The sequence below is a fragment of the Gastrolobium bilobum genome, unplaced genomic scaffold, assembly GCF_033153095.1.
Source record: "Gastrolobium bilobum isolate Gb01-03AN ecotype WA unplaced genomic scaffold, APGP_CSIRO_Gbil_v1 utg3325, whole genome shotgun sequence".
Classification (NCBI taxonomy): Eukaryota; Viridiplantae; Streptophyta; class Magnoliopsida; order Fabales; family Fabaceae; genus Gastrolobium; species Gastrolobium bilobum.
Window position 1 is genome coordinate 27,997 of NW_026896131.1, and position 13,260 is coordinate 41,256.

Sequence of the window (13,260 nt, forward strand, 5' to 3'; positions counted from 1 at the left end):
TTTTGAGTTGTTGTTTTGGTCTTGTAACCTTTTATTTTAATTACTCAACAACTAAATATTTTATATCAAGTGCTTTCCTTTGCAGTAAAAATCTTATATCAAATGAAAATCATTTTCTTAACTTTCCCACCACATGTACTGAATGAGTGTGCAAAGGCTTTTTTTCGAGTCAACCCTAACCCGGCTCGAGTCGGGTTAGGTTGAGTTTTCTGACTCGTTTTTTTTAGTCAACCCTAATCTGACTCATTTTTTTCGTGCTACAAACGGGTTGGATCGGGTCGAATCAGGTTTGCCTATTTTGCCAACCTAGTCAAGACGAGTACCCAATACCCAAGAATAAATAATTAATTTTAATTACTAAATAACTTGTTTAAAGAAAAAATTATCATTTTTAAAGTAAGCACATAAGTCCCAAAAAATACCTAGCTGGAAGATTCCTACCTTCATTACATTAGTGAACATGATTAGGATATTAAGTTCTAGAGGAGGTGCATGAATAAATTGCAATTCCAAAGGTAAATCTAATACATACATTGTTATTCTGCATGTCGGCAGAAGCATCATTACCCTTTTTATAAACAGGGTTTATTTGTACAATCTATTCTCTTGATAATAAGGAGAGAACATAAAGTCAAGAGTTAAGATTCAGCTTTTGTACTATCAATCTTCAATTTGCGTATTAAAATCTGATTATCACACTTCAAAATTAATTTTATATTTGAAACTTTGAATTTTTCAAAATGTATATTTCAAGATCAATCAATAAAAAATACGCCAATATTATTGAGTGTGAAATGCAAAGTTATTTTTTAATTAGTATTCATTTTAAAGTACACTATATACATGAAATCTTTAAAATATATCCATGAATGATGAATCTAGATTCCTAACGATGTCACTTAGCCCAGTACAGAAAGAAGAAAAATAGAAGAGACAAATATGATACAGAAGTTTGAACAAAAGGCAAGCAGACAAAATAGAAACTACAGTGGATAATCAAAAGGAAAAGCAGCTTTTCTCTATACATAAGGAATAACAAAAGAAATAGTAAAACAATCAAGCAAAAACATTACAAAAAATCCAAAAATTGAACAGAAGAAGAAAAAGAAGATGAAAAATAATTCACAAGAAAAGGAACAAACCCTAGTTAATAATGGTCAAAACAACCACCATGAACCATGGAACTAACACCACAGTTTCATACACCATACCCATTGAAACCTTCATTCAAGAAAGACACATTTGATAACCTTTGCATCGGTGATGATGCAACTGGTAAAGGTGGAAGGGCAACTGGCAATGGTGGAAGTGAATTATCAACCTTCTTCTTTTCCCTTACAGAAACAAGTTTCATCTTCAAATCTTCTATGCAATTCTTGGATTTCTCAACTTGTTCAAAACTAATATCCTCAATGGAGAGATCCTGTCATTCAGTGAATACCAAACCATTCTTTTTTGCCTCATTAATCTCTTCATTATGCATATTCTCTTCTTTCAACTTAGCTTTAGTTGCCTCAAATTTCAGCCTTAGGGTTTCCACACCTTCTTGGAAGCTTTTTTAGCAGCACAGTTGTGATACCCTCCTCCGCCGCCGTGGTAGTAGTGGATGACAAAGTCTGAATCGGGGTAGCCGCATGCATAGAGTTTTCCTTTTTGAGAATTGATGACCAAAGCGGTTTCAGCTTGGCAAAGAAGGGATAGCTCAGTGACTTTGTTGAAAAGCCCTTGTTTGCATTTCGAGAAGGTCACGTAGCGCTTGCTTTTTTCTTCCACTTTCTTGATCTCAACCTTCCCCTTTCGTATGTTTGACTTTCTTACAGAGGAAGAATCCATTGATATCAAAAGATAGAGAAAAAGAAAAGAAAGAAACGACAAAGAAAAGGAAAAGGAAAACTTTTGGAGGATTTTTGGACAAACAGTGTTTATCGTCTAATTAGGTGGTTCGAGAATTCAAACGACTTAAACCCAAACCTCTTTAAGCACAACATTATAAATCTGAGAAATCGCTTCAAACCCTATCACACAACTGAATTGGAAAGCTTTCATTTATGTATTTGAACTCTAAGATTTAGGGTTTGGGGAAAAATTCAAAAATTTAAGAAAAGAAGAAGAAAAATAAAAAAATTGAACAATAATTCACAGGAAAAGGAACAAGCCCTCATTAATAACTGCTACCTATAGCCATGTATGTCGAAATTAATAATGGCGAAAACCACCACCAGGAACCATGGAACTGACGCCACTGTTCCATACACCATACCCTTTGAAACCCTAATTCAAGAAAGACACATCTGATAACCTTTGCATCGGTGATGATGCAACTGGTAATGGTAAAGGTGCAACTGGCAATGGTGGAAGTGAATTACCGACCTTCTTCTTCTTCTTTTCCCTTGCAGCAACAAGTTTCATCTTCAAATCTTCTAAGCAATTCTTGAATTCCTCAACTTGTTCAAAACCCATATCCTCGATGGAGAGATCCCGCCATTCAGTGAATACCAAACCATTCTTTTTTCCCTCAGTGATCTTTTCATGATGCGTATTCTCTTCTTTCAACTTTTCTTCAGTTGCATCAAATTTCAGCCTTAGGGTTTCAACACACTGTTGGAACCTCGTTTTAGCAGCACGGTTGTGATACCCTCCTCCGTCGCCGCCTTGGTAACGGTGCATGACAGAGTCTGTATCGGGGTAGCCGCAGGCATAAAGCTTTCATTTCTGAGAATTGAAGACCAAAGCGGTTTTAGCTTGGCAAAGAAGGGATAACTCAGTGACTTTTATGAAAAGCCCTTGTTTGTGTTTCGAGAAGGTCACGTAGCGCTTTGTTTTTTCTTCCACTTTCTTGATCTCAACCTTACCCTTTCGTATGTTTGGCTTTCTTACAGAGGAAGAATCGATTGATATCAAAAGATAGAGAAAAAGAAAAGAAAGAAAAGACAAAGAAAAGGAAAAGGAAAACTTTTGGAGGATTTCCTGACAGACAGTGTTTATCGCCTAATTAGGTGGTTCGAGAATTCAAACGGCTTAAACCCAAACCTCTTTAAGTACAACATTATAAATCTGAGACATCGCTTCAAACCCTCTAACACAACTGAATCGAAAAGCTTCAAATTATGTATTTGAACTTTAAGATTTAGGGTTTGGGGAAAATTTCAAAAATTAAAGAGAAGAAGAAAAAAAATTGAACAATAATTCACAAGAAAAGGAACAAGCGCTAATTAAGAACTGCTACCTATAGCCATGTATGACCTATTTTATATTGGCCAAAACCACCACCAAGAACCATGGAACTGACGCCATAGTTCCATACACCATACCCTTTGAAACCCTCATTCAAGAAAGACACATATGATAATCTTTGCATCGGTGATGATGAAACTGGTAATGGTGGAAGTGCAACTGGCAATGGTGGAAGGGAATTATCGACCTTCTTATTCTTCTTTTCCCTTGCAGCAACAAGTTTCATCATCAAATCTTCTAAGCAATTCTTGATATCGGTGCAGCACGGTTGTGATACCATCCTCCGTCGCCGCCTTGATATCGGTGAATGACAGAGTCCGAATCGGGGTAGTCGCATTCATAGAGCTTTTCTTTCTAAGAATTGATGACCAAAGCAGTTTCAGCTTGGCAAAGAAGGGATAGCTCGGTGACTTTCTTGAAAAGCCTTTGTTTGCGTTTCGAGAAGGTCACGTAGCGCTTGCTTTTTTCTTCCACTTTCTATATCTCAACCTTACCCTTTCATATGTTCGGCTTTCTTTCAGATGAAGAATCGATTGATATCAAAAGATAGAGAAAAAGAAAAGAAAGAAAAGACAAAGAAAAGGAAAAGGAAAACTTTTGGAGGATTTCCTGACAGACAATGTTTATCGTCTAATTAGGTGGATCGAGAATTCAAACGGCTTAAACCCGAACCTCTTTAAGCACAACATTATAAATATGAGACATTGCTTCAAACCCTATCACACAACTGAATTGGAAAGCTTTCATTTATGTATTTGAACTCTAAGATTTAGGGTTTGGGGAAAAATCCAAAAATTGAAAAGAGGAAGAAAAAAAACAAAAAAATTGAACAAAAATTCACAAGAAAAGGAACAAGCCCTGATTAATAACTTCTACCTATAGACAAGCATGGCCTAATTAATAATGGCCAAAACCACCACTAGGAACCATGGAACTGACGCCACAATTCAATACACCATACCCTTTAAAACCCTCATTCAAGAAAGACACATTATGATAACCTTTGCATCGGTGATGATGCAACTGGTAATGGTGGAAGTGCAACTGACAATGGTAGAAGTGAATTATCGACCTTCTTCTTCTTCTTTTCCCTTGCAGCAACAAGTTTCATCTTCAAATCTTCTAAGTAATTCTTGAATTCCTCAACTTGTTCAAAACCAATATCCTCGATGGAGAGATCCCGCCATTCAGTGAATACCAAGCCATTCTTTTTTCCTCAGTGATCTCTTCATGATGCATATTCTCTTCTTTCAACTTTTCTTCAGTTGCATCAAATTTCAGCCTTAGGGTTTCAACACCATGTTGGAACCTCCTTTTAGCAACACGGTTGTGATACCCTCCTCTGCCGCCGCCTTGGTAGCGATGGATGACAGAGTCCGGATAGCGGTAGCCGCAGGCATAAAGCTTTCCATTCTGAGAATTGATGACCAAAGCGGTTTCAGATTTTCAAACAAGGGATAGGTCAGTAACTTTTATGAAAGCCCTTATTTGCCTTTCGAGAAGGTCACGTAGCATTTTTTTTTTCTTCCACTTTCTTGATCTCAACCTTACACTTTCGTATGTTTAGCTTTCTTACATAGGAAGAATCGATTGATATCAAAAGATAGAGAAAAAGAAAAGAAAGAAAAGACAAAGAAAAGGCAAAAGGAAAACTTTTGGAGGATTTCTGGAGAGACAGTGTTTATGTCTAATTAGGTGGTTCGAGAATTCAAATAGATTAAACCCAAACCTCTTTAAGCACAACATTATAAATCTGAAACATCGCTTCAAACCCTATAACACTATTGAACTTAAAGCTTTAAATTATGTATTTGAACTTTAAGATTTAGGGTTTCGAGAAAAATTCAAAAATTGAAGAGAAGAAGAAAAAAAACAAAAAAATTGAACAATAATTCACAAGAAAAGGAACAAGCCCTGATTAATAATTGTTACCTATAGCCATGTATGAACTATTTTATAATGGCCAAAACCACCGCTAAGAACCATGGAACTGACGCTATAGTTCCATGCACCATACCCTTTGAAACCCTCATCCAAGAAAGACAAATATGATAACCTTTGCATCGGTGATGATGCAACTGGTAATGGTGGAAGTGCAACTGGCAATGGTAGAAGTGATTTATCGACCTATTTCTTCTTCATTTCCCTTACAGCAACAAGTTTCATCTTCAAATCTTCTAAGCAATTCTTGAATTCCTCAACTTGTTCAAAGCCCATATCCTTGATGGAGAAATCCCGCCATTCAGTGAATACCAAGCCATTCTTTTTTTCCTCAGTGATCTCTTCATGATGCATATTCTCTTCTTTCAACTTTTCTTCAGTTGCATCAAATTTCAGCCTTAGGGTTTCAACACCATGTTGGAACCTCCTTTTAGCAGCATGGTCGTGATACCCTCCTCTGTCGCCGCCTTGGTAGCGGTGGATGACAGGGTTCGGATCGGGGTAGCCGCAGGCATAGAGCTTTCCTTTCTGAGAATTGATGACCAAAGCGGTTTTAGCTTGGCAAAGAACGGATAGCTCGGTGACTTTGTTGAAAAGCCCTTGTTTGCGTTTCAAGAAGGTCACGTAGCGCTTTATTTTCTCTTCAACTTTCTTGATCTCAACCTTACCCTTTTGTATGTTTGGCTTTCTTGCAGAGGAAGAAGCGATTGATATCAAAAGATAGAGAAAAAGAAAAGAAAGAAAGGACAAAGAAAAGGCAAAAGTAAAACTTTTGGAGGATTTCCGGACTGATAGTGTTTATCGTCTCATTAGGTGGTTCAGGAATTCAAAAAGATTAAACCCAAACCTCTTTAAGCACAACATTATAAATCTGAAACATCGCTTCAAACCCTATACCACAATTGAACTGAAAAGCTTTAAATTATGTATTTGAACTTTAAGATTTCGGGTTTCGGGAAAAATTCAAAAATTGAAGAGAAGGAGAAAAAAACAAAAAAATTGAACAATAATTCACAAGTAAAGGAACAAGCCCTGATTAATAACTGCTACCTATAGCCATGTATGAACTATTTTATAATGGCGAAAACCACCGCCAAGAACCGTGGAACTGACGCCATAGTTCCATACACCATACCCTTTGAAACCCTCATTCAAGAAATACACATCTGATAACCTTTGCATCGGTGATGATGCAAGTGGTAATGGTGTAAGTGCAACTGGCAATGGTGGAAGTGAATTATCGACTTTCTTCTTCTTCTTTTCCCTTGCAGCAACAAGTTTCATCTTCAAGTCTTCTAAGCAATTCTTGAATTCCTCAACTTGTTCAAAACCCATATCCTCGATGGAGAGATCCCGCCATTCAGTGAATACCTAACCATTGTTTTTTGCCTTAGTGATCTCTTCATGATGCATATTCTCTTTTTTCAACTTTTCTTCAGTTGCCTCAAATTTCAACCTTAGGGTTTCAATACCCTGTTGGAACCTCCTTTAGCAGCACGGTTGTGATACCCTCCTCCGCTGCCGCCTTCGTAACGGTGGATGATAGTGTCCGGATCGAGTAGCTGCATGCATAGAGCTTTCCTTTTTGAGAATTGATGACCAAAGCGGTTTCAGCTTGGCAAAGAAGGGATAGCTCAGTGACTTTGTTGAAAAGCCCTTGTTTGCATTTCGAGAAGGTCACGTAGCGCTTGCTTTTTTCTTCCACTTTCTTAATCGCAACCTTCCCCTTTCGTATGTTTGACTTTCTTATAGAGGAAGAATCCATTGATATGAAAAGATAGAGAAAAAGAAAAGAAAGGAAGGACAAAGAAAATGAAAAGGAAAACTTTTGGAGGATTTTTGGACAGGCAGTGTTTATCGTCTAATTAGGTGGTTCGAGAATTCAAACGGCTTAAACCCAAACCTCTTTAAGCACAACATTATAAATTTGAGACATCGCTTCAAACCCTATCACACAACTGAATTGGAAAGCTTTCATTTATGTATTTGAACTCTAAGATTTAGGGTTTGGGCCAAAATCCAAAAATTGAAGAGAAGAAGAAAAAAAATAAAAAAATTGAACAATAATTCACAAGAAAAGGAACAAGCCCTTATTAATAACTGCTACCTATAGCCATGTATAACCTAATTAATAACAACCGAGATAACCAACTCGAGAAAGAAGACCCTCTACAAGATACCCATCTGATGAATACACTGTTGTTGCTGAAGACGGTGAGCCTCAGAGTTATGACGAGGATGTGACGAGCTCAGAGAAATAAGAATGGAAAAAGGCAATGCAAGACGAGATGAAGTCTCTGCACGAGAATCAGACTTATGAGTTGACCGAGTTGCCAAAAGGAAGACGAGCTCTGAAAAACAAATGGATCTACAAGATTAAGAATGAAGAGAACGGGCAAAAGTCGAGATACAAAGCCCGGATTGTAGTGAAAGGATGCAATCAAAAGAAAAGAGTAGACTTTGAGGAGATTTTTTCTCCTGTGGTGTAAATGACCTCGGTCCGAACCGTGTTAGCTATGGCAGCTTCTATGGACCTCGAGGTAGAACAAATGGACGTGAAGACGACATTTCTTCACGGTGATTTAGAAGAAGAAATATATATGGAGCAACCTGAAGGGTTCCGAGCTCCAGACCAAGAAGATATGGTATGTCGGTTGAAGAAGAGCCTCTATGGCTTGAAGCAAGCACCTCGGCAGTGGTACAAGAAATTTGAATCATTCATGACTGATCACAAGTTTGAGAAGACAAAAGCCGACCATGTGTATTTGTGAAGAGGTATGAGGCCGGAGATTTTCTGATATTGTTGTTATATGTTGACAACATGCTTATTGTATGGAAAGACAAATCGAGGATAGCCGCCTTGAAGAAGGCGTTGAGCTCGTCCTTCGCAATGAAGGACCTCGGTCCTGCAAAGCAAATTCTCGGAATCAAGATTATCCGAGATAGACAAAAGAAGCTACTGTGGCAAAGTCAAGAGAAGTATATTGAGAAGATTCTGAAGAGATCCAGCATGGACAAAGCCAAAACAGTGAGCACCCCCCTAGCCGGACACATAAAGCTGAACCAGAAACAATGTCCGAGATCTGATGAAGACAAAGATGAGATGATGAAGGTCCCGTACCAATCCGCCGTCGGAAGCTTGATGTATGCAATGGTTTGCACTAGACCCGACTTGGCGTATGCTGTTAAGCCGGTATCTGTCAAACCCCGGCAAAGAGCACTGGGAAGTAGTGAAGTGGATCTTCAAGTACCTCTGAGGTACGACCGACTTATGTCTCCGATTTGGAGAAGGCAAAGCCGAGTTGCAAGGCTACTCAGATTCTGATTTAGGGGGAGATTCTGACTCGAGGAAATCGACGACGGGATACATGATGAGATTTTCCGGAGGAGCTGTCTCTTGGCAATCAAGACTTCAGAAATGTGTTGCACTATCTACAACAGAGGCTGAGTACATTGTCGCTACTGAGGCAAGCAAAGAGATGCTGTGGATGAAGAAGTTCCTCATGGAACTCGGCCATGATCAAGACAAGTACGAGCTGGGTTGTGACAATCAAAGCACAATCCATCTTGCGAAGAATTCGACCTATCACTCCCGCACTAAGCACATTGATGTGAGGTATCACTGGATCCAGGATGTGGTTGAAGGTGGAGAGCTCAAACTCGTCAAGGTGCACACTGACCAAAACTGATGACGAAGCTGGTTCCAACAAGAAAATTTGAAGACTGTTGTGAAGGAGCCGGGTTGATGCTGAAGCCGACGCATTGAAGTCGGAGGGAGAGATTTGTTGGGCTTCCTCCTTCAATGCTAAGCCCAAGCCCATTGAGGGGTTTCCTATAAACCCTAGATCTCACCTCCTCTATATAATCATTAGTTGTGGGTGGAGGCTAGGTTAAGAGATATTTGAAATTTGAGATAAAATTGTTTGAGCAAAGCTTTATGCTTTGTATTTGAGAGATCTCTAGAGAGAATTTTCTCTATGGTAGTTTGATTATCACCATTGTTGGAGAGGTTGAGTTAACCACCACATTGGTGTATTTGATTCTTTGTAACTATTATTTTCATAGTGGATTTTTGATCTGGACTAGGTCCCGTGGGTTTTTACTTCTTCATTGGAGAAAGTTTTTCCACGTTAAAATTGCTTGTGTTCTCTCTCTCTTCTCCTTCTCCTCTTTCTCCTGTTTTTCGTTTTGATTTTTCGCTGCGCTGTCTGACCTGGTGAAATTCAGGCCGAGGTATTGCCGAGATCTGAGATCAGAATCTCGTTGATTGACTTCCGCACAAAAACTGTAGAAGCCGAGCTTGAGGAAACCGAGTTCCCAACAGAATGAATGTATGGCCTGATACCATGGATTGTAGACGATAAAAGGTGAATGAACAACACAAATTCAAGGTGGAAGATGTTGACGTTACCTTTCTTTTGTCGTTAGATACGAGGAAGAACAAGAACAATCGCCACTTCAAAATTTTGCGGGAAACCTTTGATAGTTAGTTGCTCAGTCTTAGTGTCTTGTACTTCATTGGTTGTTATTACAAATATATAGCATTTAATTCACTACCGCTGGTTGGTTACCTCCGCTTTCTTCTCTAAGGCTTTCTTGATTCTTACCATTAATATTTAGCTACTAATAAAATTAATTATAATTTCTTTACCAAATTTTTTTAATTATAATTACTTATTTATATTAGTTTCAAATTTATTAAAGTTTTGATTAGGTAATGTATGTTTATATAAAAAAAAAATTGTGCGTGGATAAGTGAAAAATATATATTTTTCCCGAAAGTTTGTTTTAATTATTAAAAATATGATACAGGACTGGGAGCAAAAATTGGTTGGTTTCTATCATATTAGTAAGACCAAATATAGGAGGACAAAAAAATATTTATCATTTAAAATTGATAATAACTTATAAGCAATAATAAGTCCTTTTACATTAAATTCATGTCTATGCATGTATTTTTTTTTTTAGTGTGAATTGAAAAAGGTCTGATTTAATTTGTATGAAGCTTAACTAATTGATTTGTTTAATATTTTTAATAAAGATTGACACTAAAATTAAGAAATTTATAGTAATATTTATTAAACTCTTAGCTTCAAGTAATGGAAATAATTACTATTAAAGATGTTAGGTTAATATCTTGTTTTCTCCTTTACTTAGGATTAAAAAGTTGACTTAAGTAGTCAACTTTTTAATCCTATGCAAATATGAGGAAAAAAAAGTTCACTTAAGGAATTGTGAACAGCTTTTGAAAAAGAATAAAAGAAAAAACTTACTATATTTAACTAAAATTCGTAAAGCATTGATAGTTTGACACTCCTGATCATATGCCTTCCCCTTTTTCCCCTACTTAATTGGGAAAATTTGTTTTCTTTTCAAGTATATAAAGTAACTACACCTGATCTTCATGCTTCTCTCTTTCACTTGTCATTAGAGGTGGCAAAGTGGGCGGCCCACCCCGCCCCACCCTACCCCGCCATCAACTCGTCAAAAAATGAGTCAGCTCGTCCCGTCCCGCTTTTGAAAGTGGGCTGAAAAACTTAGCTCACCCCGCCCCGTTTGGCGAGTTGGACGGGTTGGCCTGCCAGCCCGAGCCTATGTTACACTGACCCGCCTCGCCCCGCCTATGCCCGCCATCAACCCGCAAAAAAGTGAGCCCGCCCTGCCCCGCTTATGAGATGGGTTGAAAAACTCAGCCCACCCCGCCCCGTTTGGCGGGTTGGGCGGGTAAACCCGCTGAGCCGAACCCGTTTTGCCGGCTCTACTTGTCATATAACCAGTTTGCTCCAAAAAAGTTGTCCGAGCGTTGACTGCGTGTCCGAGCGTTGATTGCGTGTCCAAAAAAGTTCGCCGTGTGTCCGAAAAACGTGTCGAAACGTGTCAGAAAGTTGACCACGTGTCCCCAATTATTGACCACGTGACGGACGCGTGTCCGAGCGTGTCGGAGTCTCCGACACTCAAATTTTTTCTCTCGGAGCGTGTCTGTGCTTTGTAGTTGTCCACTATTCATCCCTCACCACTAGGCTAGTTCTAGTGATTTTACAGAGTGCTCCACAAATCTAAGAATGAAAAATTTACTTTATCTAATATATAGCATATTAGAAAAAAAAATTATTTGTTTTTATTTTTTTAAAGCAAATGGTATAAGGCAAAAAAATTGAAAAAAAAAAACCAAACCACCAACTAATTGAAAGTTCCAACCTTGCTCTCCTAGTCCTTTTCTCCAGAATCTGTTAGTATCCGATTTGGAAGGGCCTTCTGTCACCAACTAATTAAAAATAGTAAGGAGATGTACACAATCTTTTATGTACACAAACATTGTCCTCCCAATACACATAGCTCAAGTGTACAAATCTTTCGATCTCTTGATAGTAAGGACAGAGCATAAGTCAAGATTGAGATCCAACTTATGAATCATCAGCCTTCTTCAATTTGTGTATTAAAATATGATTGTCACACTCCAAAATTAACTTCTATACCTCAAATTCCAAGCCATTTGTAAGCCAATAACCACACCCCTGCGTTCAGCTGTAAATGCCGTAACATGTCTGTTAACGTTTATTTCTAAGAGAAGTAAATTTTTTTTCAAATTTTTTTATAAGAAACTACTTTTTTTTGGTTTTAAAATAAATTAAACCAAACATAATAAATTGAAACCACACCAAGATTTTCCAAGTTTATTCAAAGCCCCAAAAAAACAAGAAATGCCAAAACACTGATTACAGCTTTGTTCAGTTGAGTATGAAATACCGTTATAACAAATACTTCTTTTGCAACACAATAAAAAATACTACTTTTGCAACATGGACAATGAAAGATTCCCTTCAAGCGATTAATTGTACATATAATTAAAAGCGTTGCAATGTCGGTGACGCTGTTTTCGTCCTCATTCGGATCAATAACTCTTTTTTTGTGCAATTCACATCAATAACTGGAAGATTATAAGAACACAATATTCGCACGGGTTTAATTGCACGGTCACATGAACAGAGATATTATCTGTCAAGAACGAAATCCCTCAAAACCAAAAGTCAAGCAAAAAAGATGAACAATAATTCACAAGAAAATAAACAAGTCCTAATTAATAACTGCTACCTATAGCCATGCATGCCCTAATTAATAATGGCTAAAATCACCACAGTTCCATGCACCATACCCATCAAAACCCTCGTTCAAGAAAGAAATATCTGATAAACTTTGCATCGGTGATGATGCAACTGGTAATGGTGGAAGTGAATTATCAACCTTCTTCTTCTTCTTTCCACTTGCAGCAACAAGTTTCATCTTCAAATCTTCTATGCAATTCTTAAATTCCTCAACTTGTTCAAAACTCATATCCTCAATGGAGCGATCCCACCATTCAGTGAATAACAAACCATTCTTTTTTGCCTCAGTGATCTCTTCTTGATTCATATTCTCCTCTTTCAACTTAGATTCAGTTGTCTCATATTTTAGCCTTAAGGTTTCAACACCCTCTTGGAACCTCCTTTTAGCAGCATGGTTGTGATACCCTCCTCCTTCGCTGCCGCCGTGGTAGCGGTGGATGACAGAGTCCGGATCAGGATAGCCGCAGGCATAGAAATTTCCTTTCTGAGAATTGATGATCAAAGCAGTTTCAGCTTGGCAAAGAAGGGATAGCTCAGTGACTTTGTTGAAAAGCCCTTGTTTGCGTTTTGAGAAGGTCACATATCGCTTGCTTTTTTCTTGCACTTTCTTGATCTCAACCTTTCCCTTTCGTACGTTTGGCTTTCTTACAGAGGAAGAATCCATTGAGATGGAAAAGACAAAGAAAAGAAAGAAAGAAAGAAAGAAAAGACAAAGAAAAGGAAACCTTTTGGACGATTTTTCGGACAAACAGACGACGATGTTTCCTTTTATTACCCCTCGCTAAATCTCCTTTTTTTTTTCCTTTTCCATTTTAATTCTCAAATTATATCTTTTAATTTTGGAGGATATCTTTTGATAGATAATATAACCTATCTCAAATAAATATGAATCTCACATGAGAAAAAAATATGTTATCATTCATTCCATACTAACTACTTCACACCGTAGCGAATGAACTGTGAATTAAATTTTTTTTATTTG

At 37.8% G+C, this 13,260-nt stretch overlaps 3 protein-coding genes across 3 annotated transcripts; all 3 read right to left on the reverse strand.

The window, feature by feature from the left end:
* Window positions 1–1,198: 1,198 nt before the first annotated feature.
* LOC133297919 (MADS-box transcription factor 6-like) lies at window positions 1,199–1,833 on the reverse strand. Its single transcript, XM_061497156.1, has 2 exons — window positions 1,543–1,833; window positions 1,199–1,423 (listed from the first exon to the last, which is right to left on the reverse strand). Exons 1-2 carry the CDS (start codon window positions 1,831–1,833, stop codon window positions 1,199–1,201), a joined length of 516 nt encoding a protein of 171 aa, XP_061353140.1.
* A 4,807-nt stretch (window positions 1,834–6,640) lies between these two features.
* Window positions 6,641–6,940, reverse strand: LOC133297920 (floral homeotic protein AGAMOUS-like). Its single transcript, XM_061497157.1, has one exon. The coding sequence runs from the start codon at window positions 6,938–6,940 to the stop codon at window positions 6,641–6,643; it is 300 nt and encodes a 99-aa protein (XP_061353141.1).
* A 5,348-nt stretch (window positions 6,941–12,288) lies between these two features.
* Window positions 12,289–12,942, reverse strand: LOC133297921 (MADS-box protein AGL42-like). The gene has a single exon (XM_061497158.1). It carries the CDS (start codon window positions 12,940–12,942, stop codon window positions 12,289–12,291), a length of 654 nt encoding a protein of 217 aa, XP_061353142.1.
* Window positions 12,943–13,260: the final 318 nt, after the last annotated feature.

What these genes read in the sequence shown, in the direction of transcription:
- LOC133297919 (XM_061497156.1), bottom strand. Translation starts at nt 1,833, where the DNA reads ATGGATTCTTCCTCTGTAAGAAAGTCAAACATACGAAAGGGGAAGGTT. An exon ending in CTAAAAAAGCTTCCAAGAAG is followed by an intron (nt 1,424 to 1,542) that starts GTGTGGAAACCC and finishes ACTGAATGACAG; the next exon opens with GATCTCTCCATTGAGGATAT.
- LOC133297920 (XM_061497157.1), bottom strand. Translation starts at nt 6,940, where the DNA reads ATGGATTCTTCCTCTATAAGAAAGTCAAACATACGAAAGGGGAAGGTT.
- LOC133297921 (XM_061497158.1), bottom strand. Translation starts at nt 12,942, where the DNA reads ATGGATTCTTCCTCTGTAAGAAAGCCAAACGTACGAAAGGGAAAGGTT.